We start from the raw sequence: 27,520 nt of genomic DNA on the forward strand, positions 1-27,520 counted from the left end.
AAACTAACACACCATTGTAAAGCAATTATACTCCAATAAAGACAAAAAAAAAAAACCACTTCCTAATGGTTGGGCTTCCTAATATATGTGAAATAATACAAAGTCTTCTGTATCTCCTTACCATATCAAAGTAGAAAATATTATAGTAAGTTTACATTTTGGTCACATTTGTAGTTGGATACACTAATACAGTTCAAGCGCCCATATAAAGCCTAGAGAAATGGAAAACCTATTAGAGTTCGCTAATAAAAATGAATTTTTAAAAATGTTACCTCACTATATTTCAAAATATACTGAATTTTGAAAATGTAGGGGCTTCCCTGGTGGCGCAGTGGTTAAGAATCGCCTGCCGATGCAGGGGACACGGGTTTGAGCCCTAGTCGGGGAAGATCCCACATGCCGCGGAGCAACTAAGCCCGTGCACCACAACTACTGAGCCTGCACTCTAGAGCCCGCAAGCCACAACTACTGAGTCCACACGACACAACTACTGCAGCCCGCACGCCTAGAGCCAGTGCTCCACAGCAAGAAAAGCCACCGCAATGAGAAGCATGCACAACGCAACGAAGAGTAGCCCCCGCTCATCACAACTAGAGGAAGCCCACATGCAGCAACGAAGACCCAATGCAGCCAAAAAAATAAAATAAATTAAAAAAAATTTAAATGTAGACCAAAGTAACAGCACAAGTAGGGAGAAATACCTCCTGTCTTAAGCTTTTGAACTAGGAGGGGATGGATCTTGGAGTCCAATAGACCCAGGTTTCAGTCCTGGCTCTACTACTACCAGATCTTAACAAGATGCGGGTGACTTCACCCCAACAAGCCTCAGTTTCCTCATCGCCTTTATATATAAAATAGGGATAAGAATTAAATGAGATAATATGCATAACATCTCTAACCCAATGCCTGGGACATACCAGTATGTTAATAAATGGAGGAGAAAGAGTTGTTATTGCTGTGTGGTCATTTATTCAACAAGTATTCACTGAACTCCTATTTTGCACCCAACACTACCATAGGGGCTGCAGCAAGACAACCAAGGTCTCTCTGTTTTTACTGTTCACGACCAGCACTGAAGTGGAGAGATCCTTCTAAAAGAGAGCTCTAGGCAACAGTTAACCAGAATAACTATACTGATTGAATTTATCCTAATTAATTGTTCCTTTACCCTCTTTACTTCATTCGAGAGGATCTAATCTTACAGTCTGCAGAGTTTGGAAAGTGATGCAAAGAAAATTTCTTCTTTGCCTTATTTAACATATTGCTGTAGCTAGCACATGTTCATACTTTGACAGATGATATTTGGAACACCAAGTAAAACATTTTGCAAACTTTACAGTTTTCCTACACTTGCGAGTAGCAATTTCTAAATAAAAGAGAGTTTACAAGGCTTTAAATCTGCAGCACTTTTACTCAGAAATTGAAAAATTAAGATCCAGTCAGAAGCAACACAACAGAACATTTCACCTCAGCTGTTGAATTATAAATTGCTACGTGACGCTCATTACAAAACCACATAAGATTTGCCATACATAAAGTTGGAAGAGAGGATGAGGAAAGAAGGATGGCAGAAGGTTGGTAGTTAAATCTCAGCGAACGGGAGGAATACGTATCAATTTCATGAATTACGGTTCTACTTACATTTCTGAAATCACAGCTAATTACCCAGTTTTAAGTTAAAGGTTTTGCTTTAATTAATACCGTTAGTGGTTTTCGAATAAAAGGAAATACATATGAATTCAAAGTCTTATTCTCACTTTGGAAATCCAATCCCATTCAATACATCTAATGGAACTATAAGACACTATACTTAGTCTGATAATGTTCCTGATCAATCTCCTAAAAATTCCATGTCCTATTCTGCTTGCCATGATTGGCTACATCAGGCTTGTGCTTCATTCAACACAAAGGAGGGCATTTATACCAGATGCCACTGTCTACTTGAAACTCCACTTGGTTTTCTCACAGCTCTCCCAAGTTTAACATAACCCAAAACGAAATCATCATTCTTCTCTACAGAACTGTCCTGGCTCACAGTCTCCTGTCTTAGAGAAACAGCAGCCAGTTGCTCAAGCTGACCTGGAGGTTGCTAATTAGCAATTGTATAACCCTGGACGATGCATTGAATCCCTGTAAGCCTGTTTTCTGTCTGTAAAATGGGTACAGAAATATTAATATCTACCTTATAGGATTGTTGGGGATTAAACGAGATTCATTAGCATGATGCGTGGCATATAAAAAATACTTAATGAAGCTTGGCAATAATAATTAAAAACAACAAACTACCATTATCCTTCTGTCAGACAAGACTTCTGATGAGGACCTCATCAGAAATTAGTCCTATTTCTATTTCCTAAACACGTCTCTAGTCAATTCACTTCTACCCATTCCCATTGCCATCATCCTAATATAAGCCATCCTCATCTTACATTTCATTGCTGAAATAACCTTACTGGTCTCCTTGTGTCAATTCTTGCCCCTTCCACTTGGGAGTCAGAATGATCTCTCTAAAATTCTAGGATGATATCAATTTACTGCTTAAAACTCTACAATGTCTACATTGTCCTTCCAATAAAGTCCAAACATATCAACCTGGTTTTCTAAAGCCTTCTGGGATATGGTGCTGCTTAACTCCAGACTCTAGCACTATCCCCTTTGCATTCATGCTCTAGATTTACATATCTTCTGTCAGTTCCTCCAACTTGCCAAACACATTCACCTCAGAGTACATACTGTTTTGTACATACTGTTTCTTCTACTGGGAAACATCTCTTCTCCCAGGGTCAATCAGCATTCAGGTCTCAACTTAAATATTACTTTCTCAGAGAAATCATCTCCAATACTCTTAGCTTCCTTCGTAACATACCCTGTCATTAAATGCAACACATTCCCAACTACTTGTTCACTGGCTGTCTTCTATGAAACCAAAAACAATATCAGTTTTGTTTACTGCTATATCTCTGGAATTATACTTCTTGAATGGGTTAGTGTATGACTGACTGATGAATCAATCAACAAATAGGAAAGAAGAAGGACCTTCAAGATGGCAGAGGAGTAAGGCATGGAGATCACCTTGCTCCCCACAGATACATCAAAAATACATCTACAGGGCTTCCCTGGTGGCACAGTGGTTGAGAGTCTGCCTACCGATGCAGGGGACATGGGATCGTGCCCCGGTCCGGGAAGATCCCACATGCCGCGGAGCGGCTGGACCCATGAGCCATGGCCACTGAGCCTGCGCGTCTGGAGCCTGTGCTCCGCAATGGGAGAGGCCACAGCAGTGAGAGGCCTCCGTACCGCAAAAAAGAAAAAAAAAATACATCTACATGTGGAACAGCTCCTACAGAACATCTACTGAATGCTGGCAGAAGACCTCAGACTCCCCAAAAGGCAAGAAACTCCCCACGTACCAGGCTGTGTGGCTGACAGGGTCTTGATGCTCCGGCTGGGTGTCAGGCCTGAGCCTTGGAGGTGGGAGAGCCGAATTCAGGACACTGGACCACCAGAGGCCTCTCCGCCCCACGTAATATCAATCGGTGAGAGCTCTCCCAGAGATCTACATCTCAGCGCTAAGACCTAGCTCCACTCAACAACCAGCAAGCTCCACTGCTGGATACCCCATGTCAAACAACTAGCAAGACAGGAACACAACCCCACCCATTAGCAGAAAGGCTGCCTAAAATCATAATAAGGTTACAGGCACCCCAAAACACACCACCGGACATGGTCCTGCCCACCAGAAAGACAAGATCCAGCCTCATCCACCAGAACACAGGCACCAGTCCCCTCCACCAGGAAGCCTACACAACCCACTGAACCAACCTTACCCACTGGGGGCAGGCACCAAAAACAACAGGAACTACGAACCTGCAGCCTGCAAAAAGGAGACCCCAAACAGTAAGTTAAGCAAAATGAGAAGACAGAGAAATACAGAGCAGATGAAGGAGCAAGGAAAAAACTTACCAGGCCAAACAAATGAAGATGAAGTAGGCAGTCTGCCTGAAAAACAATTCAGAGTAATGATAGTAAAGATGATCCAAAATATTGGAAATAGAATGGAGAAAATACAAGACCTAGAAGAACTAAAGAGCAAACAAACAATGATGAACACAAAATAAATGAAATTAAAAATTCTCTAGAAGGAATCAATAGCAGAATAACTGAGGCAGAAGAATGGATAAGTGACCTGGAAGATAAAATAGCGGAAGTAACTACCACAGAGCAGAATAAAGAAAAAAGAATGAAAAGAATTGAGGACAGTCTCAGAGACCTCTGGGACAACATTAAACACACCAACGTTCGAACTATAAGGGTCCCAGAAGAAGAAGAGAAAAAGAAAGGGACTGAAAACTATTTGAAGAGATTATAGTCGAAAACTTCCCTAATATGGGAAAGGAAACAGTCAATCAAATCCAGGAAGCACAGAGAGCCTCATACAGGATAAATCCAAGGAAAAACACACCAAGACACATATTAATCAAACTATCAAAAATTAAATACAAAGAAACAATATTAAAAGCAGCAAGGGAAAACAACAATAAACGTACAAGGGAATCCCCAAAAGGTTAACAGCTGATCTTGCAGCAGAAACTCTGCAAGCCAGAAGGGAGTGGAAGGACATATTTAAAGTGATGAAAGGGAAAAACGTACAACCAAGATTACTCTACACAGCAAGGATCTCATTCAGATTTGATGGAGAAAGTAAAACCTTTACAGAGAAGCAAAAGCTAAGAGAATTCAGCACCACCAAACCAGCTTCACAACAAATGCTAAAGGAACTTCTCTAGGCAGGAAACACAAGAAAAGGAAAATACCCACAAAAAAACCCCCAAAACAATTAAGAAAATGGTAATAGGAACATACATATCAATAATTACCATAAATGTAAATGGATTAAATGCTCCAACCAAAAGACACAGAGTGGCTGAATGGATACAAAAACAAGACCTATATACATGCTGTCTACAAGAGACCCACTTCAGACCTAGGGACACGTACAGACTGAAAGTGAGGGGGTGGAAAAAGATATTCCATGCAAATGGAAATCAAAAGAAAGCTGGAGTAGCAATTCTCATATCAGACAAAACAGACTTTAAAATAAAGTCTACTACAAGAGACAAAGAAGGACACTACATAGTAATCAAGGGCTCAATCTGAGAAGAAGATATAACAATTGTAAACATTTATGCACCCAACATAGGAGCACCTCATTACATAAGGCAAATGCTAACAGCCATAAAAGGGGAAATTGACAGTAACACATATAGTAGGGGACTTTAACACCCCACTTTCACCAATGGACAGATCATCCAAAATGAAAATAAATAAGGAAACACAAGCTTTAAGTGACACAAACAAGATGGACTTAACTGATACTTATAGGATATTCCATCCACAAACAACAGAATACACTTTCTTCTCAAGTGCTCATGGAACATTCTCCAGGATAGATTGTATCTTCGGTCACAAATCAAGCCTTGATAAATTTAAGAAAATTGAAATAGTATCAAGTATTTTTTCCAACCACAGCGCTATGAGACTAGATATCAATTACAGCAAAAAAAACTATAAAAAATACAAACACATGGAGGTTAAACAATATGCTACTAAATAACCAAGAGATCACTGAAGAAATCAAAGAGGAAATCAAAAGATACCTAGAAACAAATGAAAATGAAAACATGACAACCCAAAACCTATGGGATGCAGCAAAAGAAGTTCTAACTGGCAAGTCTGTAGCAATACAATCCTACCTCTAGAAACAAGAAAAATCTCAAATAAACAATCTAACCTTACACCTAAAGCAATTAGAGAAAGAAGAACAACAAAAACCCAAAGTTAGCAGAAGGAAAAAAATCATAAAGATCAGAGCAGAAATAAATGAAAAAGAAATGAAGGAAACAATGGCAAAGATCCATAACTAAAAGCTGGTTCTTTGAGAAGATAAACAAAATTGATAAACCTTTAGCGAAACTCATCAAGAAGAAAAGGGAGAACACTCAAATCAACAGAAATAGAAGTGAAAAAGGAGAAGTAACAACTGACACTGCAGAAATACAAAGGATCATGAGAGATTACTACAAGCAACTGTATGCCAATAAAATGGACAACCTGGAAGAAATGGACAAATTCTTAGAAAAGCACAACCTTCTGAGACTGAACCAGGAAGAAATAGAAAATATAAACAGACCAATCACAAGCACTGAAATTGAAAGTGTGATTAAAAATCTTCCAACAAACAAAAGCCCAGGACCAGATGGCTTCACAGGCGAATTCTATCAAACATTTAGAGAAGAGCTAATGCCTATCCTTCTCAAACTCTTCCAAAATATAAGGAAACACAAACACAGAGGGAGGAACACTCCCAAACTCATTCTACGAGGCCACCATTACCCCGATACCAAAACCAGACAAAGATGTCACAAAAAAGAAAACTACAGGCCAATATCACTGATGAACACAGACACAAAAAACCTCAACAAAATATTAGCAAACAGAATCTAACAACACATTAAAAGGATCATAAACCCCACTTGATCATGGTGTATCCCAGGAATGCAAGGATTCTTCAATATATGCAAATCAATCAATGTGATACACCATATTAAGAAACTGAAGGATAAAAACCATATGATCATCTCAATAGATGCAGAAAAAGCTTTCGACAAAATTCAACACCCATTTATGATAAAAACCCTCCAGAAAGCAGGCACAGAGGAAACTTACCTCAACATAATAAAGGCCATATATGACAAACCCACAGCCAACATCGTCCTCAGTGGTGAACAACTGAAACCATTTCCACTAAGATCAGGAACAAGACAAGGTTGCCCATTCTCACTGCTATTATTCAACATAGTTTTGGAAGTTTTAACCATAGCAATCAGAGAAGAAAAAGAAATAAGGGAAGAGGCCATATATTTTGTTTTCTTTCTACTCTACCAGAACTGTCTCCTTAATCAAGGGGGAAGTTTTGGGAAGTATCCTCACCCCTAGAAGGCATGAAAAATCATATTGTGGAATAACAGAGAAACTCCACCCTCTCTGCAAACTATCATCCTACCATGCTCCTGTAATCCTTTCCTACCTACATTAGAATAATAGCCTCTGTCCTTTCTTGAGCCTGAGTCATTTTATACCTGGACTACAGGTAAAAAAAAAGAAAGGAGGGTATTTCCAAACACTTATCATTGGTGCTCTCTCAACTAACTTTATTTTGCCCTACTATTTTTCGTCCCCTCTCAGCACCCAACTAATCGCCAACCTACCACTACAGTTTCCTCTTTAAGCCTCTCTTCTCCATTTCAAAATGATTTCTCCATGTCTTTCGTTAACTAAAATAGTTATTTCCTCAGAGTGACTGATCCAGCAAGGAGACAGTAAACTGAATGTACTAATCCCGATAAGATGTAAATGAAGATGTCATTGCCCTTTCAGAGATATTTACATTTCAAAAGAAGGCAATTTAAAACTAATTTCTAATTAGTAAAATTCCTGAAATGGGCAAGAAGATAATCTGTAGCGTTATATATTTTTAAACCCTCTGAAGAAGCAAGACTCTTCTACTTGTAACTTCCTTCATCAATTGGGACTGGAAAGCCACATAACTTCCCAGTGCGCTCAAGATTTCTTCCTTCCCAGGGTTCCTAGAAAAGTTTTCCTCAACCCAGTTCCTGTAGGCTTGCGGCTCCCTCTCCTAGGCATCTACTTCCTCTTTCTTTGACACTGAACTATAAGGAAGCCATCTCTGGATCCCAACCAAATTAATTACCCGGGAGTTTGCCATTTTGAAGATCACTGGTCCTTTTCCCCAAGTAGCTAAAAATACTCTTGGGTCTTTTGTTTAAAAGCTTTGAAAATTAAGTATAAACAGTTATAGTGTTGGCTGATCTTAACTATTAATCTCTGCTCAAACTATCTTTTAAGATACTTATTCCCAACACTCAACTATTCTCCATCTCAGAACATTCAGGGAAATACTAGGTTGTAGGGGAGAAAAACAGAACACAAATGCTTCCCAAGTATTTCCCATAATCCATAAGGTTGCTTAGGCAAGGATAATCAAGAGGTATTTTTGCATTCAGCTTAGAAGGGAAGGATACCAATTTAAAAATAACCCACCAAATACATTAATAGAACAATTATTCATTTATGAAGGGCATAGGAAGAAAAGAGAATAAAAAGGTCTATTCCAGATTTTGCAATCAATGACTCTTTGCAATCAACTGACTTTTATTATCTATACATATTGTTGTTATTTAAATGATGCTTCCTAATAAAATTATGGGCACTGTGTAGAGACAGGAAAAAGTTGATGGGTAATAAATAGGCCTAAGAAACTAAGCCATCACAGGTTGTCACCCTGTACCAACTGATTCTCTTGACTCTACAAGTTACATAAATAATGATAGTATGGGCTTCCCTGGTGGCACAGTGGTTAAGAATCCGCCTGACAATGCAGGCGACTCAGGTTCAAGCCCTTGTCTGGAAAGATGCCACATGCCGCGGAGCAACTATGCCCGTGCGCCACAACTACTAAGCCTGCGCTCTAGAGCCCGCGAGCCACAACTACTGAAGCCCACGTGCCTAGAGCCTGTGCTCTGCAACAAGAGAAGCCACCCAATGAGAAGCCCGCGCGCCGCAACGAAGAGTAGCTCCCGCTCACCGCAACTAGAGAAAAGGCCACGCACAGCAACAAAGACCCAAGGCAGCCAAAAAATAAATAAATAAATAAGTTTAAAAAATAATAATAATGATAGTATGGGTGGAGAGGACCTTCACAGCATTTGGCATAGGGAAATTCTTGGTCTAGTGTGAATTAAAAGCTTGAACAAAGCTATGGTTGATTTTTTTTTTAAATGAATCACAAAACAAGTAACTATCTTTTTCCAGGAGGACCTTTCTATTTTTACCTCTAGAATAAAGAATGCCACTTTTTAAAAGTTAAAAAAAATCATAGTGAAATTTGAAAAAAGTATTCTCTGTGGCATATTTCTAAATGCAAGGCTACTCCCCTGGCCTTGGTAACTTACGCCTCCTGCGATGTATTGTATGAAGTCCTCCAAACCAATCTGGAACACACATGAGAGTCTCTATTGAGGACTCAAGTGAGCATTATAGCAGTCATATTTTGTTAACTAATTGTTTGCTTATTGAAAGCAGCACTGATGTCATTTTCTCTAAATAGCTGAAGTATTTTAAGTTTTCTCAAATCTGTGTTTCTTGGCCTTTGCCTGAGAGGAGACAGCAGATGCTTACTTATTTTACACACCAGAGTTAAGAATTCATTGTCTCAACCTTACGCATTTATAGTCTTATCAAGTGATGGTGACCTTTCAGCACAAATTCACACAATTCATGGCCATTTTCTTTCTGCTTATCTTATTGAAAACAATGTTTCTTTCAGAACCAATAGCTTTGGCATTTTCCTTTGTAATTCTGAAAATATTAATTTTCTTTATTAAGCACTGACTATACTTTAGTGGTTAGTGCTATTCAAACAAATGGAATGTACCTTGGTGATTTTTATTTCTTTTTATCATTACTGTTTTCATTAATACTCGGTAGACAAAATTCTTTCCTATGACTTAATATGGATTGCTAAATCTTACTAGAAATCAATGTACATGTTTGTTATTTTAGGGAATGTTATAAAGGTGAGACTGACATTAAGCAGAGTTCTGAGGAAGGAGAATAAATAAGATTATTTATTAGATAGATGGGGAGGAAAAAGGGAAGAAAGAAAGTGAAGGGGCTATAGGCCCAGGTAATCATAAAAAAAAAAAAGAAAACATCGGGGCTTCCCTGGTGGTGCAGTGGTTGAGAGTCCGCCTGCCGATGCAGGGGACATGGGTTCGTGCTCCAGTCGGGGAGGATCCTACATGCCACGGAGCGGCTAGGCCAGTGAGCCATGGCCGCTGAGTCTGCGCGTCCGGAGCCTGTGCTCCACAACGGGAGATGCCACAACAGTGAGAGGCCCGCCTACCGCAAAAAACAAAACAAAACAAAACAAAACAAAAAAAGAAAACATCAACACCAGACGCCTCCCACAAGTTCTAGAGGGTTATACCCATACTAGAGAAAGAAATGTAAGATTTGAGTTGAAATATGACCTAGCAATAAGATAAAATTTAGCTCATAAAGGTGTTTTAATAGTTTCCTCAAGAATCTTGACAAATTAAAATTACAATGCAATATATCTGCTAATAAATGTCAATATAATTATACAAAGCTTATGATTAAGGAGACAGTTCTGGTAGAGTAGAAAGAAAACAAAATGTATAGCCAATTAATAGTATAATGTATGTGAAAGTGCTGCTAACTTTAAAGGAGTATGTAAACATTAGCTATAATTATTTTTATTATTGATCTGTAACCAACCTAGAAATCAAAAATTAAGTTGTCTGTGTATGTGTGTGTGTGTCTCCATAAGTATTCAATCAGAAGTATTTAATTACAATATAACTTCAAAGCAGGGTTTCTCAACCTCAGCACTGTTGAGATTTTAGACTGATCATTCTTTGCTGGGGGAGTCTGTCCTGTGCACTGAGGGATGTTTAGCAGCATCCCCGCCCTGTACCCACCAGGGGCCAGTAGAACTTCCTCCTCCTCCCCCCTCAATTAGCGACAAACAGAAATGTCTCTGGACATTGCCAGACGCTGCAAAATTGCCCCTGGTTGAAAGCTATGTTAAAGCACAAGAAAAACCTAGAAATTATATTTATGGCTCTCCCGCACAAACTGAGGATGAGAGACAGCCAAGATGAACTAGAGCTAGATATCCATCACTAGGCACATGTGGCTACTGAACACTTAAAAGGTAGCTAGTCCGAACTGAGGTATGTTATAAATGTAAAATACACCCTAGACTTGAGGATTTGGTATGAGAAAAAGAATACAAAATGTTTCAAAAAACTTTATGTGGATTACATGTTAGTGATAATATTTTGGATATAGTGGGTTAAAATAAAATACATTATAAAAATTAGTTCATTTGTTCCTTTTTGCTTTTTAAAAATGTGGCTACTAGAAATGTTCAAATTAAATGTGTGGTTTGCATTATATTTCCAGTGGACAGTGCTGAACTTGTGCAAAAAATTATCCCTCCTTCACACTATACGTTCCAGGCAGCCTTTGATAACAGAGAGCTCTGTCCCCAGTTTTCTCTTTACCTTCTCTCCATTCTCCTTGGATTAGCTCCAGTTTCCTTTCTTCAGTGAGATTACTACTCAGAGATGACTTACCTCCAAACTCTATCTCTAGTTAGGAGCTCTACCAAAACCTAGATCCATATGTCCACTATCGACTTAACAACCCCACTTGGACATCCTAGAGGAACCCCAAACTTAAATGATCCTCATTCCCAAAAAGGCTCCTCCTCCAGGATTCCCCATTTTATTAGATGGCACTATTGACACAGATGTTCAAGCCAGAAATCTGAAGGTCATCATGAGTTCTCTTGCAATCTCTCACAAGTAGAGTCCTGCTTCCTCTACTCCCTCAGTATTTCTGGAACCGTCCTTTTTCCTAACACTGGCTAGGCCAAGTCACCATTATTTCTCCCCATATCAACTCCATCATCCCTTTTACCCTCTTATTACACCCTGCCCTCCCCATCTCAACACTTGGCCCACAAGTAACTATTTTTGATCAGGGCTGTCCTTCCCTTTAGAACATTATACTACATAAAGCCAGGCGCTTTCCTGTTCATTGTTGTGTCTCCAGTTCATTGACTGACGAATGAATGAATGAATAAAGAGGGGTGTAAACTGCTGACTCACAGGTTGCAATTTACTAAGGGGCTGGACTACAAAAGCAGTGGTTCCATTAGCATATGTGGCCCAGGAAAATATCAACCCTTAGGTCTAAATATCAATGTACCCTCATCCTTAACAGATCTATCTATTGTGCATAAAATCACACTGCAGACTTTCTATATACTGGGTCAGGAAAGAACAGCTGAAGAGTGCCTTTTATAACCCTCCAGCCCAGCAGCAAACCTGATGCCTGACATCTTCCATTTTAATGGCATAGTCTCAGAGTAGCTACAGTTTCAAAGTTACCCAGTGAAAAGCAGCTGAAATTTATACAAAGCTAAGACCAACTGTGATTAACTGAACCACTCCTGAAACAAAGTTATTCTCCAAGAACACAAGTTCAAAATAAGTCTCCTCTCATTAGGGATCCTTGATCCCCCTCCTTGCCTAAGCCAGCCTTCACTCTCCAGTCCACGACTAGTTTGAAAGGGGTTTGGATGGACTATGGCGGTGTCTATCCTAACTAGGAAGTTACAGCTACTACTGACTTGGAATTTTTTAAAAGTTGAGAATTTTACAGATGTTAGCTGTGCTTTAGGTTAAGCTAAAGGAAGAAGAGCTTGTGAAAGACTCCGAGTAATGTATGTATTAGAGAAGAACAAGGCAAAAATTAGACCTGTGTGTTCATTCATCTTTGCTACTGGCTCTCCTGTAAGTATGAGAATAGCTGTGAGGGTAGGTGGGGTGTGGTGATGTATGACATGGACCAGGCAGGAGCTGAAAAGATAACATCAAAGCCAGGGTTAACCCCAGGTCCAATGGCACTATGTAGGGCTAACTTTTTTTAAATTGCCTTTTCAAGAAATTATATGAGACCATTCTTTTACAGTATGAGGAAGACAGGTGGGGTCGTGACTAAAGAAAGGTTAAGAAACATTTTTTAAAAGTATTTTCTCTTCGTTGTTCCTCCTTTTATAATCCAATAAAGAAAACAATGGCAATTACCAGGTTCCCACCAATTTAGGCAGTGGGATAAAGAGATTTAGTGAAGAAGTGACATTTTTCTGAACTAGATGCCCTTTTTCTTTCTAGAAATGAGTCAGAGAATGCTGGGTGACTTTCTGAAGCCTGTTTTTTTTTTTTCTTTTCCTCAAAATCTGGTGAATCTTTTCCATAACAAGGACCAATACTTCCACATCTCAGCAGAAGCATCCGTTTTTGGCAATAAGGTAGCTGAGGTGTAACACAAGGAAGTAGGAGACTCAGAAAAAACAAACAGTGGCTAAATCCCATGCGCAGTACTCAGTCTCTACGGCAGCTTAGGCAAGTCACTCATCTCTCTGAGCCACGTCTTCTCAACTGGGGTGATACCTCTCCCCCCAAGGGAACAAAAATTGATTCCGGGGTATGGTGTGAGCTCTTATCCTTTTTATGTATAAAGAACAGATATACATACAGCACATAAACAAGATACCCAGTGGATCTGTGGTATTAAAGTCTCATGGGAGGGTAGACTAGGGGAAAATAATGTCTAAAAAGGCTCCTCGTTGGGGAGGGGGTAATATTGAACAAAAGGCTGAGACCCCTCTAAGCCTTTATTTCCTCAGCTGTAAAACTGGGTCAGCATTACCCACCACAAAGGATTATTATGATATAGCTATATCTAAGTATATACAGAGAGAATGAGAGACTGGAAATAAAGCAGGCAGGGAAACAACCTAAATTGTAGCATCATCATTAAAACACGACCCAAAACATAAAGATTCAAGTGTATGTAGATCCATATCATCTAATGATCACTTGTATTAACAAGACAATTTTCTTCTCACTAGTCATTTCACCAATTGAACACCTAACATCCAAAAAGAAAGTCCTAGTCAATAAATGCAAGAAGAATCTGTAAACATGAAAAAGATACAAACCTAAAACACCAATTTCAAGACCTGCCAAGCTTGTTTTAATTTTATCATAAATATCTTCTGATGCAAAGTCAACAGCAATGGTCTTTGTTTCCACTTTGAATTTTTCTCCTAAGGAAAAAAACACAAATGGAGAGAGGAAAAATTAATATATGATTTAATTAATTAATTAAATTAAGATTTAAGCATTTGATGACATTACCCTTTCAAACACTTTCCCCCCCAAGTTTTATATGAAATTTAGACCAGGATAATTTTAAGCGATCATGAGAGCACCTAAGATATGATATAGAGTCAACACAGTAGTTCTGCAATAAAAATTCCAATGTTATCACAGAGCTGGCTGAATGTTCCTTAATTGGTTCTCCTATAAACCAATAATGATGACTTTTTAGACCCTTAGGTACAAATAAAAAAACATGATGCATATCATAATATTATATACTCTTTAAATATCACTGGTTTGTGATTTTAATTGCAAACTGATACTTCATAATTTCAGGAAAAAGTCTTAAGTGTGATCTATTAAAACAAAAAATCCACCTTATTAAAGTGGAAATAAAATGAATGATCTGGGCTTCCCTGGTGGCGCAGTGGTTGAGAGTCTGCCTGCCAATGCAGGGGACACAGGTTCGTGCCCTGGTCCGGGAAGATCCCACATGCCGCGGAGCGGCTGGGCCCGTGAGCCATGGCCACTGAGCCTGCGCATCCGGAGCCTGTGCTCCACAACGGGAGAGGCCCGCGTACAGCAAAAAAAAAAAAAAAAAAAAAAAAGAATATGATCATATTGGAATTTAGGAGCTTGGTTAATAATGAATAATCACTACATTTAAAAAGCCACACAAAATGCATAGTAATGGAGCTACAAAGTGATACCAGAAAGACCTGTGTTCTACTTTGCACAGGACTGTTAAGGTCCAAACAGAGCTAAGGGAAATAACAGATTCAGAAATGAGACCCTGGAGAAACAAAACTCATCTGAGGGAACATGTCATGTTGATTTCTGCCTTCACTAGTGAGCCGCTTTGAGAAGATGGCAGGGACTGCGAGGTCACCCAGACTTGGGTACCAATTTGACTTCCACACTTATTTGCTAAATGACTTTGAGCAAGTCACATACCCTCTATGGGCCTCAGCATCCTCTTGTGAAAATGAAGGTAATAATGACCATTAGTGCTATCAAAGGTACCAAAGTATTACCTTTAGTACTAACAATACTACCATGTACTGGCATACATGAGGCACTCCATAAAGTCTCCAAGAATGCTTATTCTTTGGAGCTTGATGAGAATTCAAATGAATTAATTTAAAAATCCTGCTTCCAAAACTAAAATTTTCTTCCTTCGAAGTCAATGCCAGTTTATCACAGAATATACAGCAGTAATCCACATAGGAGGTTTCTGTTCTTGATCTGAAAGGATTTATGTCTAAAACTAAAGAGCTGGTTCACAAGAGATTCTTTAGACTCAATGAAAAGTATCCATCCTAGATGGGAATCTATGAATAAACAAGAGAGGATATAACTGACCTGGAAAATACCTTACCTGGTGTTAAAGGTATACCTGCTATTCGAATATAAATGAGTTATTACGTGTTCATGTAATGGACAGCCAGATACAGGGCTGTCATTTCCCAGTAGCTGGTCTGACATGTCTTAGCATAAATGGTTCACAGAATTTACCACAAGTAAGTAAAGAACTCTGCATTTATTAGAGCCACCAATTCACAAGAAAAAAGACCAAAATCAAAAGGCTGAAGGATACCTTTTATTGAATGTAAAACTTTATTCTGGAAGTAAAATAAGATAAAATGTATCTATTTATTTGAGGAAAGCAACAACTGTTTCCACACTAGCACTATATACTGACATTTAGGAAAATTTCTCTCTAGTAATAAAAGCTACCTCACAACCCCTGAATCAAATTTACTTTTAGATCTCACAGGATTTGGTGAATGTACTTATATGGCACAGTCTTACAAAGATATGCTGCTTAAAAAAAAAAAAAAATTCAGAGACCCTTTTGGAAAGAATATTACTTAATAAGAACCCTCCAGTAAGCTCTTTCTTATGTCTTCACACTAGGATAAGCAAAATGGTTTCTGACACAAGTTTTTCAAGATAAATAAAAATTTGAACTTATACCTGAATTACTCTGAACCATGTTCTAGTCCAGTTAACGTTGTTTACTTTCTCTTAACTTTTCTTCACTGCCTCTATTGTGGGCTTTTCTTTCTTTCTTTCTTTCTTTCTTTCTTTAACATAGGTCAGCTCCTGTCACCCTCCTTGCAACCCTCCAAAGCGTTCCATCTCTTTTACAGTAAGAACCAAAGTCTTCAGCATCAGCCTGATACTGAACTAATCTCCACCCACCTACTCTCCAGTTGCTCCCCAGCCTTGGTCACAGGGGTCCTAGCAGTTCTTTAGACACAGGATGTTCCCCAAATACACTCAAGGCTTTTGAACTTACTGTGCCCTCTGTCTGGAATGCTTTTCCACATCCCCTATCTCTGTTGGGTCTTTAAGTAAATGTTACCTTCTCAGAGAAGCCTTCATTGACCACCCTGTAAAAAATGCAGAGCTTCCCTGGTGGCGCAGTGGTTGAGAGTCCGCCTGCCAGTGCAGGGGACACGGGTTCGAACCCTGGGCCGGGAGGATCCCGCATGCCACAGAGCAGCTAAGCCCGTGAGCCACAACCACTGAAGCAAGCGCCTGGAGCCCGTGCTCCTTAATGGGAGAGGCCACTGCAGTGAGAGGCCTGCGCTCCGCAGCAACGAGTGGCCCCCGCTTGCCGCAACTGGGGAGAGCCAGCGTGCAGCAACAAAGACCCAAATCATCCAAAAATAACTAAAAAAATAAAAAATAAAAAATGCAGCCATTCCTCCCCAGCACTCCTTGTCCCCCTTCCCTGCTTTACTTCACTCCATTGTGCTTACCCCTCTCTAATGTACTATATACTTTAAGAACGCATGTGTTTGCTGTCATCTGCTCCCACCAGAATTAAGCTTGTGAGGACAAGGTCTAGGATCTGCTTTGTTCAGTTGCTCAACGTCACAAAGGCTCCAGGGTCCTTCCACGCTTTTCTCCTATTCCCCTAGGCTGGCTCTTCTCTTGGCTTCAAGAGAGCCACTGCCATTCCAAGCATCCATGCAGGCAATGTTCAGAGACAGAAATGGGGCATCCCTGTTATATGTCCCTTTTATAGTGAGGAAAACTTCCTCAGAAGAATCCAGCAGACTTCCCTCACATTTCTTTTCCCAAGATTATGGGATATGTCTTAAAAAACTCAAAAAAGAGCTAACATATGATCCTGCAAACCCCACTCCTGGGCATATATCTGGAGAAAAACATGGTCTGAAAGGATACATGCACCCCAATGTTCATTGCTGCACTACTTACAACAGCCAAGAGAAAGAAGCAACCTAAGTGTCCATCGACAGAGGAATGGATAAAGAAGATGTGGTACACATATACAATGGAATACTACTCAGCCATTAAAAAAAGAATGAAATAATGCCATTTGCAGCAACATGGATGGACCTAGAGACTGTCATACTGAGTGAAGTAAGTCAGACAAGGTTCTGACTACCAGGTTCTTCATAAGACTACCAGTCCACAACTCAGCAACAGCCCACCACTGGGGAAGAGTAAGAACTTCATCAAAGCCTTTGGAGACATACTTCTGAGTACTCTGATCCTTGCCCACCACAGAGGCCCATGACATGACAGCCTCTGTCAAGTCTTTCCTCCAGGGTAGGAGCTGTGATAAGTTAAAATAAATACCCTACAAGTGTGTGGAATAAAGATATAAAAACAAGTGAATCTGAAGGTTGCAATGGAAAGAGATGAGCCACTCAACTGCCCCTTCAAGGACATTCTGGTTACCCCAGCTGCTGGGGTATCATCAGCAGACAGCTTTCAGGTGTCAGCCCCTTGGTGGGGGGTGGGGGGAGGCAGGGGGAGGGGGTTGCCTCAGCTTCAGAGAGTTGCCTGAACCAAGATCATGCCTTTCTCGTGACATCCACATCCAATGAGTGATTGAGGTGAGAGTATAAAGCCACTGGACAGCTTTTACTGCCCACATTCTGATTCCAAAAGTATAGTCTGTTTACTATGTTATTTTTCTGTTCTTTCGTAATGCCCTAGTTTTAATTATTCTAACTTTAAGTTTTAATATGTCTAGTAGTGCAGAGCTCCTTTACTACTACTCTTTTTCAAAAGTTTGTTGGTTTTCCTTACTTGTTTAGTCTCAGTTTTTATTGGGTTGCATTCAACATTTCAGTTAAATTTATGAAGAACGACAATGTGGCGTTCCCTCTAGGCTCTCCATTTATTCAATGTCTCACAGTAAAATCTAGTGTTGTGAATTCTTAAAGAAATTAAAGAACTAAAGAATCCCATTATTAGAATACTACATACCATATGCAAAGATACTCCATACTACTGACTTAAACCCTTTGATATTTGAAATTGGATAGGCTAGCATCCTAGCTACTAGTTGTAGCCAAATATAATCATGCCCTCCTTCGCTTTTATCCAGATTGAAATGATTCCGATATGGTCTTGACCCTCTATCTCTCAGCCTAGTGGCTAAAACGGAAAACTAAGAAGCAAAATCCTCTGATGATTGATATGAGCTGTTCAAGGCAGTCAACTCACTAGAAATGGGGGCAGAAAATCAGCTCTGGCTTAAAAAGTGGGGAATGAAGCTAAGAAATAGCTGGGCTGATACCATTCATCCCTTTTTATCTACTATTCCACTGAAAACCACATGACCACAATGGTAGAATATTAGAAAGCAAATATTATTCATAAATATAGAGCTATAACAATGAATGTCCTAACTGCCTTGAGTCAGTCCATCACTTCTAAGAATGGGTGCCCCACTCCTACACTCACATTGCTGATTTTTACTCAGAGGATCCTGAATTAGTTCAAGTCTGGAATTGACAGAGAAGGAACTTCTCTGTCAAAAGTAGTTTCAAGATGCAGCTAAAACACCTCTCAATATTAAAACTATCACGTGGGACTTCCCTGGTGGTGGAGTGGTTAAGAAACCGCCTGCCAATGCAGAGGACACGGGTTTGATCCCTGATCCGGGAAGATCCCACATGCCACAGGGCTACTAAGCCCACGTACCACAACTACTGAGCCTGTGCTCTGGAGCCCGCGAGGCACAACTACTGAACCCGCATGCCACAACTACTGAAGCCTGCATGTCTAGAGCACGTGTTCCACAACAAAAGAAGCCACCGCAATGAGAAGCCCGCACACCGCAATGAAGAGTAGCTCCCACTTGCTGTAACTAGAGAAAGTCCGCGTACAGCAACAAAGACCCAATGCAGCCAAAAATAAGTAAATAAAATAAATTTAAAGAAAAAAAATAAAATAAAAATAACACGTTTTTATGTTCAAACCTAGAAAGGTCATGAACATATTCATAATAACCTTATGTTTAACGTACTTCTAGGTCTGGCCATCACTATTTTCATTTTGTTCAACAAATTGACATCTCTCCACTTTCCCTGAAGACTAGGATAATATATTGGTGGTTTATATTGATACAAATACCAGAAAAAAAAATCGACATCTCTCAAATGTAACAGTTTTGCTCTAAGCATAATCTTATAGGTCTTAGAAAGACTTTCCTCATTTTTTCCCCTGGGTGTCTGGGGATATTAGGTCTGAGAATGCTAGAAAAGAGGTCTAATCTATATAAACTCATGTACTATTTATAATTTTTCTATTAATAACAACCAAAAATAATATATTGATTCTCCTTTCTTGACACATCTGCTCCAAATAAACAATCTGTCTTTCCCCCTAAGTTTCAGTTTCCCCCTATTCATTAAAAAATTCCTGTTACATTTATCCTTCCTCATCTTTTCCATATTATAAATTTCATCATTTAAGATTCGAGTTGTGTCACCACCTCTGTGGACTGAATTTTCATGATTCCCATTGCCTCCAACGTAAAGCTACTTACTTCCTCTCGACTGTGCTCCTAGAGACCTTCTATATAACACTATTAACACTTCCCATAATACATTATGCAGAGAGTCTCTACTTCCTAACAAACACAATCAATTTGTTATCTTTGTATTCCCAGCACCTAGCACAATGCCTGGCATATAGCAGAGGTCACTCAAATGTTTGTTGATTGAATAAATGCATCTAGGCCAATACAGCTGATAATATTAAAATCATCTCACTACTTCTTGAACTCTTCTCTATAGAAATAAAACTACATGCCAGTAAGAGATGTCTGTGTGAGACATAATAACATAAGGTACTTAACATTAGGCTTTTTAAAGCATTAAGATAAATTGGGAAACAACTCAGTTCTTCCATCTCTCCTGCCTGGGTTAGACTACCATCCACATGGAAGTAGAAACACTTTAGAGTAATTAGAAACCTTAGAAAACCATCCAGTCTCATGAATAAAGTACTGCAGGAGCTTAGCTCAGGGGCACGGAGATAAACGTGGAAGACACTTTAGTCATGGGACCACTCTCCCTCTCCCCAGCCCTGAAAAAGATAATCAGGGGGAGAGGAGAGACTCTTGGGAAAATGGTACTATATTCAATGCCTACCAATTTTAGCTTCTTAAATCTAAATTCATTAAATTCAATTTGTAACTATAAAAATGTACTGCATGTTTTGAAAACCCCCTCCATTTTCACATGTTTTACAATATTTAGAGCTGTAAAAAGTGAGTCTTTTGTACTTTTTCTAAGTTTTAGGAGAAAACAAAGAACAAGTCCCCTAAACATATCCTTTCCACTTAACTTCACTCCTTTTCCTGTTTTCTTTTTTACCCCCAAACCTCACCATCTCCCTTCACCCCTGCTCCTTGGGATTAGACATCTCCCCACAGAGAAAACCTCCCTTATGTAGCTCTGGAGAAAAGGTGCTTATGCCCTAGATGGGAAAAATTCATCTGACTCCATTTTTTTTTAAAGGCCCACTTAATTATAATTATCAGAGATGCTACACAAATCATGGTCCATTTCTTTTTTACATTGCCCTTGAAAATATATTCATGACAATTTTAATCTCAGATGAAGAGACTCACTTTCAGTCAAATCAAAAAATCTGTCATAGCATCATCAGGGATTCCATCCCAAACCAAGTATTTATTTCTTTATTTTAAGCCAAGGTTATTATATATTTTATTCATTACAGCCTATTTAACTAGAACAGCCATCTGTACTAAATAAAAACCTTAAACCATGTGAATTTGTTTTACTGATAGGGCATGAATAGGTCCCATTCTTTTTAAGCCCTGAGTTCTACATTTGGTTCAGGTATTGTAGACCCCTGGACAAGGCACCTTTGAAGAAATTTTCAAATAAAGATGTTTATTTTCTACACTTGGAGGGAAAAAAAAGGCCTGCCAATGGAAAAATCTGAATTTTATTTTTTGAGGTGAGAAAAATATAAAAATTATTTCTAACATTATTATGCTTAAGATTCCAAGATGATACTGCTAATACTATGGAAGCAGAGTATTATGGGCTGAATATTTGTGTCCCCTCCCCCAATTCATATGTTGAAGGCCTAACCCCCAATATGATGGTGTTTGGAGGTGGGGCCTACGGGAAGTAATTAGGTTTAGCTGAGGTCGTGAGGGTGGGGCCCTCATGATGGGATTCGTGACCTTGTATGAAAATGAAGAGAGAGAGAGCTCTTTCTCTCTACACAACACACCTAGGAAAGGCCAAGGAGACACAGGGAGAAGACAAGCCAGGAAAGAAGCTCTCACCAGGAACTGAATCTGCCAGGACCTTGATCTTGGACTTCCCAACCTCCAGAACTGTGAGAAACAAAGGTCTGCTGTTTAAGAGACCCAGACTATTGGGGCTTCCCTGGTGGCCCAGTGGTTAAGAATCCACCTGCCAATGGAGGGGACACGGGTTCAAGCCCTGGTCGGGAAAGATCCCACATGCCACGGAGCCACTAAGCCCGTGCACCACAACTACTGAGCCTACACTCTAGAGTCCATCAGCCACAACTACTGAAGCCTGAGCGCCTAGAGCCTGTGCTCTGCAACAAGAGAAGCCACCACAATGAGAAGCCCACACACAACGAAGAGTAGCCCCCGCTCACCGCAACTAGAGAAAGCCTGAACACAGCAACAAAGACCCAACACAGCCAAAAATAAAAATAAATAAATTGAAAAATAAAAAGAGAGAGAGAGAGAGAGACCCAGACTATGATATTTTATTATGGCATCCTGAGCTGACCAAGACATAGAATTTGTTCAAAACAGCATGGGGATGCAGTCAGAAGCTCTGCACTTGAATGCCAACTCCATCACTTGGCTGAGGGTCCTTCAGTCAAGCCTTTCAACCTTCAGGAAGTCCATTTCTTAGGCTTTAAACTACAAGAAATAATACCCACCCTACAGAATTCCTATGAGGATTACATGTCATAGCATATGAGAATGTATTTTATGAAACTGTAAAGTCTTATTCAAATGTTTTCTTTTCCTGTATCTGCCAATATCTACAAAGATGACTGCATGATATATAGTTGTTTTTTCCTAAACAGCACAGGCTGCTATTAGGTATTATCTGTATCATCAACTCTTTCCTCTTTGCATCAGCTGCATATCCCCTGTCAATCTGACCAAGCACATATACCTCCACTTTAAAGACTGATTTACTTATTACTGTATCACCCATGGAATCTATGGTTACAATATACTACTTAAGCTATGCCTTTTAGTGTCCCAAGTGTTTCTTTCACTCAATTTGCTTGTGATTAACCTTTGAATTACTATGCTTTATCTATTCCAAGATGCACATTTTTATTCACTTTTTATCTTTGAAATCAGAATGCCTTACAATTGATGGCGTGTCAGTTTAATAGGCCATTTTTCTTTCTTAATGCTTATAAGCTGCATCGTTTCATGATCAATGGTGTCTCAGATCTGATGAAAGAAACAGAACACTGCTGGTCTCCACCCTCCTCTTTCAGGTCATGAAATGAACCAAGGACAGCTTCCAAATGCAAGATTCTCTGGTATTGCAGTGCCTATTACATTCCAACACCACCGCTAGTCAAGAAGGCAGAAACTTGCCCACCCGAAACTAAGACCCAACCACCTTAGCATATGTTCATTCATTTACTCAGGTGACATAGGCATTTGCCACCAGGCAAAGCACCTCACTCCCTAAATTGTCAGTTCTGTGAGGGGAGGGTCCATGTCTGGTATTTTCTTTACCACTATACACTCAGAGCCCAATAGTGCCTGGTACACGATAGGAGCTCAATGAGTATGTTTTGGCTGATTAAATTCAAGTACACACTGAGTAGTGTCCACATGTCAGACTTTACCCTGAGAATAATAGCAGATACCTGCAAATAGGTCATGTTTTGGTGAAGGAAATGTGTGTGAACCCATCTGGTGCTCTAATAAACATAAACAAATCGTGCAAAGAGAAAGCAATCACTCTTGCAGAGTGGGATTTTCTACAGGAGGTGACACTGGTTTCGAGTCCTTGAGTAGGAATGGGCCAGGCAGAGAAGGAGAAGTAGGCAAAAGCAGAGAGTGGGGAAAAGGAAGGGCATGTGGATGGAGTAGGTGGTACACAGAGAGAAACAGAAAGAAACAGTTCTGTAGAAGGACATTGGTGGAGGCTGTATGTGCCAAGATAACAAGCAGGACCAGCTACATAATTTTCTGGGGCCCAGTGCAAAATAGAAATGCGGGGCCCCTTGTTCAAAAATTAAGACTTTCAGGATGGTGACAGCAGAGCATCAAACCAAAGACAGGGCCCTGTGCAAATGCACAGGATACAGACCTATGAAGGCGGCCCTATAACACGTTGACAAGTCATCCTGTGTGTTAGAGTACTTAGCAGAGGTTCTTAAGCTAGGAAGTGACATGACCACACTTGTTTTTAGGAAGGAAATGCTGTGGCAAAGAGGACACAGCCTATTATCAAAAGTAACGGGCAGGGCTTCCCTGGTGGTGCAGTGGTTGAGAGTCCGCCTGCCGATACAGGGGACACAGGTTCGTGCCCCAGTCCGGGAAGATCCCACATGCCGCGGAGCGGCTGGGCCCGTAAGCCATGGCCACTGAGTCTGCGCGTCCGGAGACTGTGCTCCGCGATGGGAGAGGCCACAACAGTGAGAGGCCCGCGTACCGCAAAAAAAAAAAAAAAAAAAAAAAAAGTAACGGGCAGCTGGGAGAGAACACAGCAGCTACCGAATCAGTCCTAAGAGAAGGGGCCCAAAGAAGGGAGGCAGCAGTGGAAACGGGAGATCTCTGAGTTAGAGTCTGAGTTGGGGAAGAGAGGACACAATGGTTTTATCCACCTGCTTTAGATAGTTTATTAACTGTAGTATCTTAGAGCTAAAACAGTCTTCATTTGGGACTTCCCTGGCGGTCCAGTGGTTACGACTCTGCATTCCAATGCAAGGGTCACGGGTTTGATCCCTGGTCAGGGAACTAAGATCCCACATGCTGCGCAGCCAAAACAAAAATAAATCAAAAAATAAAAGTCTTCATAAGTTTTGCATATGAGGCAACATTCCTCCAATTATGTCTCAGCATTTTTTAAATCACATAAAATGTTTCTGTTATTTTTATTTATTTATTTATTTTGGAAAGCAACTTTTTTCTTGAGGTAGCTTACTTACTGCTCTTTATTGGCTTGAGAAATGAAATTATAGTCATCTCTTGGTATCCAGGGGGATTGGTTCCAGGACCCCCTGTGGATATCAAAATCCACAGAGGCTCAAGTCCCACAGTCAGCCCATGTATTCACGGATTCAACCAACCCAGGATCGTAAACATAATACATGATCCTGTGGTTGGTTGAATCCACAATGTGGAACCCACAGATACAGAGGGCCATGAGTACTACCAGTAAGATCTGAGCCAGAGCTGACCAATTTTCCATGCAGGATAATCGTGAACTAAAAATCAAGTTGGAAATCAAAAGGCATATTTTTGTTACCCTCCGTAACATTCCTCCCTCCTTCTTTCAAAGAGAAAGGTAGTTAGAACTAATTGAAGTCAAATATCACACAGTACCTTTCTTCTAAAAATGCTGATTGTGCTTTTTTTTTTTTTTAAGTGACCTCTTTTTATTTCAACCTGTCGCTCTGTTCTTAAAAGATTCCACTCTGGTTTTGTGAGATCTTGCCACAGGAAAAAGTATTCCTTTCAAGATCTGGGTCTCTCACTTTGGTATTTAGAAAAAGGAAGCTTAACAGTTGCTTTTATTTCTTTAAAGACAAAACAAAACAAAACTAGGAACTTTCGAAAAAACACCATAAAATTTAAAGTATCAGCTACTGAAATGAGTATTTTACTTTATGGCAATTAATACTTTGAAGATCAATATAGTTCAACATTTTGTCAAGAGTAGAACCATTTTTCTATTTAACACAAAAAATTTCATTTAAATTATTAAAAGAGCACAGTCTTCATATATTAAACCAAAGTAAAAGCAAAAGTGCTTGATTTAGAGTCTCCTCCTGTACTCTTTGAACTAAGGATAAGGACCCGACACCAATCACCCTGACTCTAGGACTTCCTAAGGAACTCAGAGGTTCCATGTAAAATGCATAGGGTTGCAGTTAATAGTCTACCAACTAAACAGGAGTAATAACTATTATAGTTATCAATTACTGAGAATCAACTAAATGCAAAAAAGTCTACTGAATGACATTATGTCATTTAATCTGCAAAAGAATTTACTGGTACCTTGCTGAAACTTGCAAATGATTACTCTCATAAATTTCAGTTTTCATCATTTGAAAGGCCATCGTTTATTTATTTTTTTTTTAATTTTGAAATAATCTCAAGCAAAGTTGCAAATGCTGTACAAGGAACTTTTTTTCCTGAACCATGTTCCATTCAGTTGCTGATAAGATTCCATCACCCATAAATCCTTCTATGTAGCAGCTCTCAAACTGTGGTCCATGACCCTGAGGGTTCCTGAGAGTCAGAAATACCAAGACATTCTTTGCCTTCTTCAGTGTTGTGACAATTGCACCAATGGCACAAGAGCAATGATGGGTAAAACTGCTAGAATCTTAACAGGAATCAAAGCAGTAGCACCTAACTATGTTAAAAGTCACTGTATTCTTCACATACTGGCAGTAAAAAAGAAAATAAGTCGGTTTCATTAAAGAATGTCTCCTGATGAAGCAGTAAAATAAGTAATTTTCTTAAATCTCTATTCTTGCGTACACATCTTTTTAATGTTCCATGTGACAAAATGCGAAGTGTGCATAAAGCACCTTTTCTGTGTACCTAATACAATGGCCGTCTTGAGAAAAGGCAGGTGCAATTGAGTCATGAGCTGAATTAGCCCTTTTTTTCATGCAGCATCATTTTACTTGAAAGACCAACTGACAGAAAAACTATGCTTATTCAGATTTGGCAGACATACCTTAAAAAAATGAAAGAAGTAAGTCTGTCACTTCAAGAAAAACAAGCAACAGTATTTATTGTCCATGATAAAACTGGAGATTTTAAGTGAAAATTAGAATTTTGGAAAACTTGTATCCACCATCATGAGACTGAAAGAAAAGATTTTTCTGATGAGATTAGGGGTGATATTCATAATTGTAATTTTGGGGGACTGTGCCAACAACTGTAAGATCTGCAGAACTCATGGACCAATATTTTCCAAAGATCAATGCATCAAGTTACAAAATCATGATTGGCAAAAGACCGATTCAAAGTGGGAGGTAGACAAATGGATTGTAAGGTAATTGAGTATGAAAAATTGATATGTTTTCAGATTCCATATTGCAACTAACCTTGAAGAAACCTCTACTTAAGGAGTTTTGATGTAGTATCGAAGAATATCCACAATTATCTGAAGATGCTACTGAAATCACTTTCTCTTTTCCAACTACATATCCATGTGAAGCCAGATTTTCTTCTTATACTTCAACCAAAAGAACATATCTCAGCAGACTGAATGCAAAAGCAGATCTGCAAACGCAACTGTCTTCTATGCCAGATATCAAAGAGATTTTCAAAAATGTAAAACAATGCCATTCTTCTCACTGAATCTTGTTTTGTTTCAGAATAAAGTTATTTTCCTTACTAAAAATACATTACGTAGACACAGAATGTGTTTATTGCTATTATTTTTACATGAATTAAATAATTACTTTTAAAAATTACTCAGTTTGAATTTCTAATACAATAAACATTGATAGCTATATCCCACATAAACAAAAGCTCTTTGGGGCTGTCAATAATTTTTAAGAGTATAAAGGGGTCCTGAGACTAAAAAGTTTAAGAATGTTCCTTTTGTATTTATTTCCTACAAAGGCAGTCTCCTAAATATTACATAACCATCAAAATCTAGAAATTAACCTTGATACATTACTGCCTTCTAATTCTTGGGGTCTGTTCAAATTTCATCAATTGTCTCAACAATGTCCTTACTGCAAAAGGATCCAAATCAGAATCATCCATTGCATTTAGCTGCCATGTCTGTTCAGCTTCTTTCAATCTGGAACAGTTTTCCAGTCTTTTCCTGACCTTTATGACTTAGACATTTTGAAGATCACAGGCCAACTACTTTGTAGAATGTCCTTCAATTTAGGTTTGTATGTTTCCTCATTATTAGATTCAGGTTATACATCCTTGGTGGGAATATCATAGATATGAAATTGTGTTTCTCATTGCATCCTATCAATTGTCCCATTACCGATGAAGATACATTTGATCTCTTATTAAGGTGGTGTCTGCCTGGCTCCTCCACTGTAAAGTTACTATTTTTCCATCAAAATTTTTCTCATTAAAATTTCTCATCAAAATTTTTCTCATCAAAATTTCAATTTATGCATTTATTTATCATTATTAG

General features: G+C 39.3%; 1 protein-coding gene across 1 annotated transcript in view; it reads right to left on the reverse strand.

Moving 5' to 3' along the window:
• The window catches only part of HSD17B12 (hydroxysteroid 17-beta dehydrogenase 12), a 166,712-nt gene that overhangs the window by 51,076 nt on the left and 88,116 nt on the right, over positions 1-27,520 (reverse strand). Inside the window, exon 4 of the mRNA XM_030864638.2 lies at positions 13,679-13,786. Coding sequence (XP_030720498.1) covers positions 13,679-13,786 — 108 coding nt within the window. The remainder of the gene's footprint in view (positions 1-13,678; positions 13,787-27,520) is intronic.

Source organism: Globicephala melas, chromosome 8 (assembly GCF_963455315.2).
Source record: "Globicephala melas chromosome 8, mGloMel1.2, whole genome shotgun sequence".
In the NCBI taxonomy this organism is placed as follows: Eukaryota; Metazoa; Chordata; class Mammalia; order Artiodactyla; family Delphinidae; genus Globicephala; species Globicephala melas.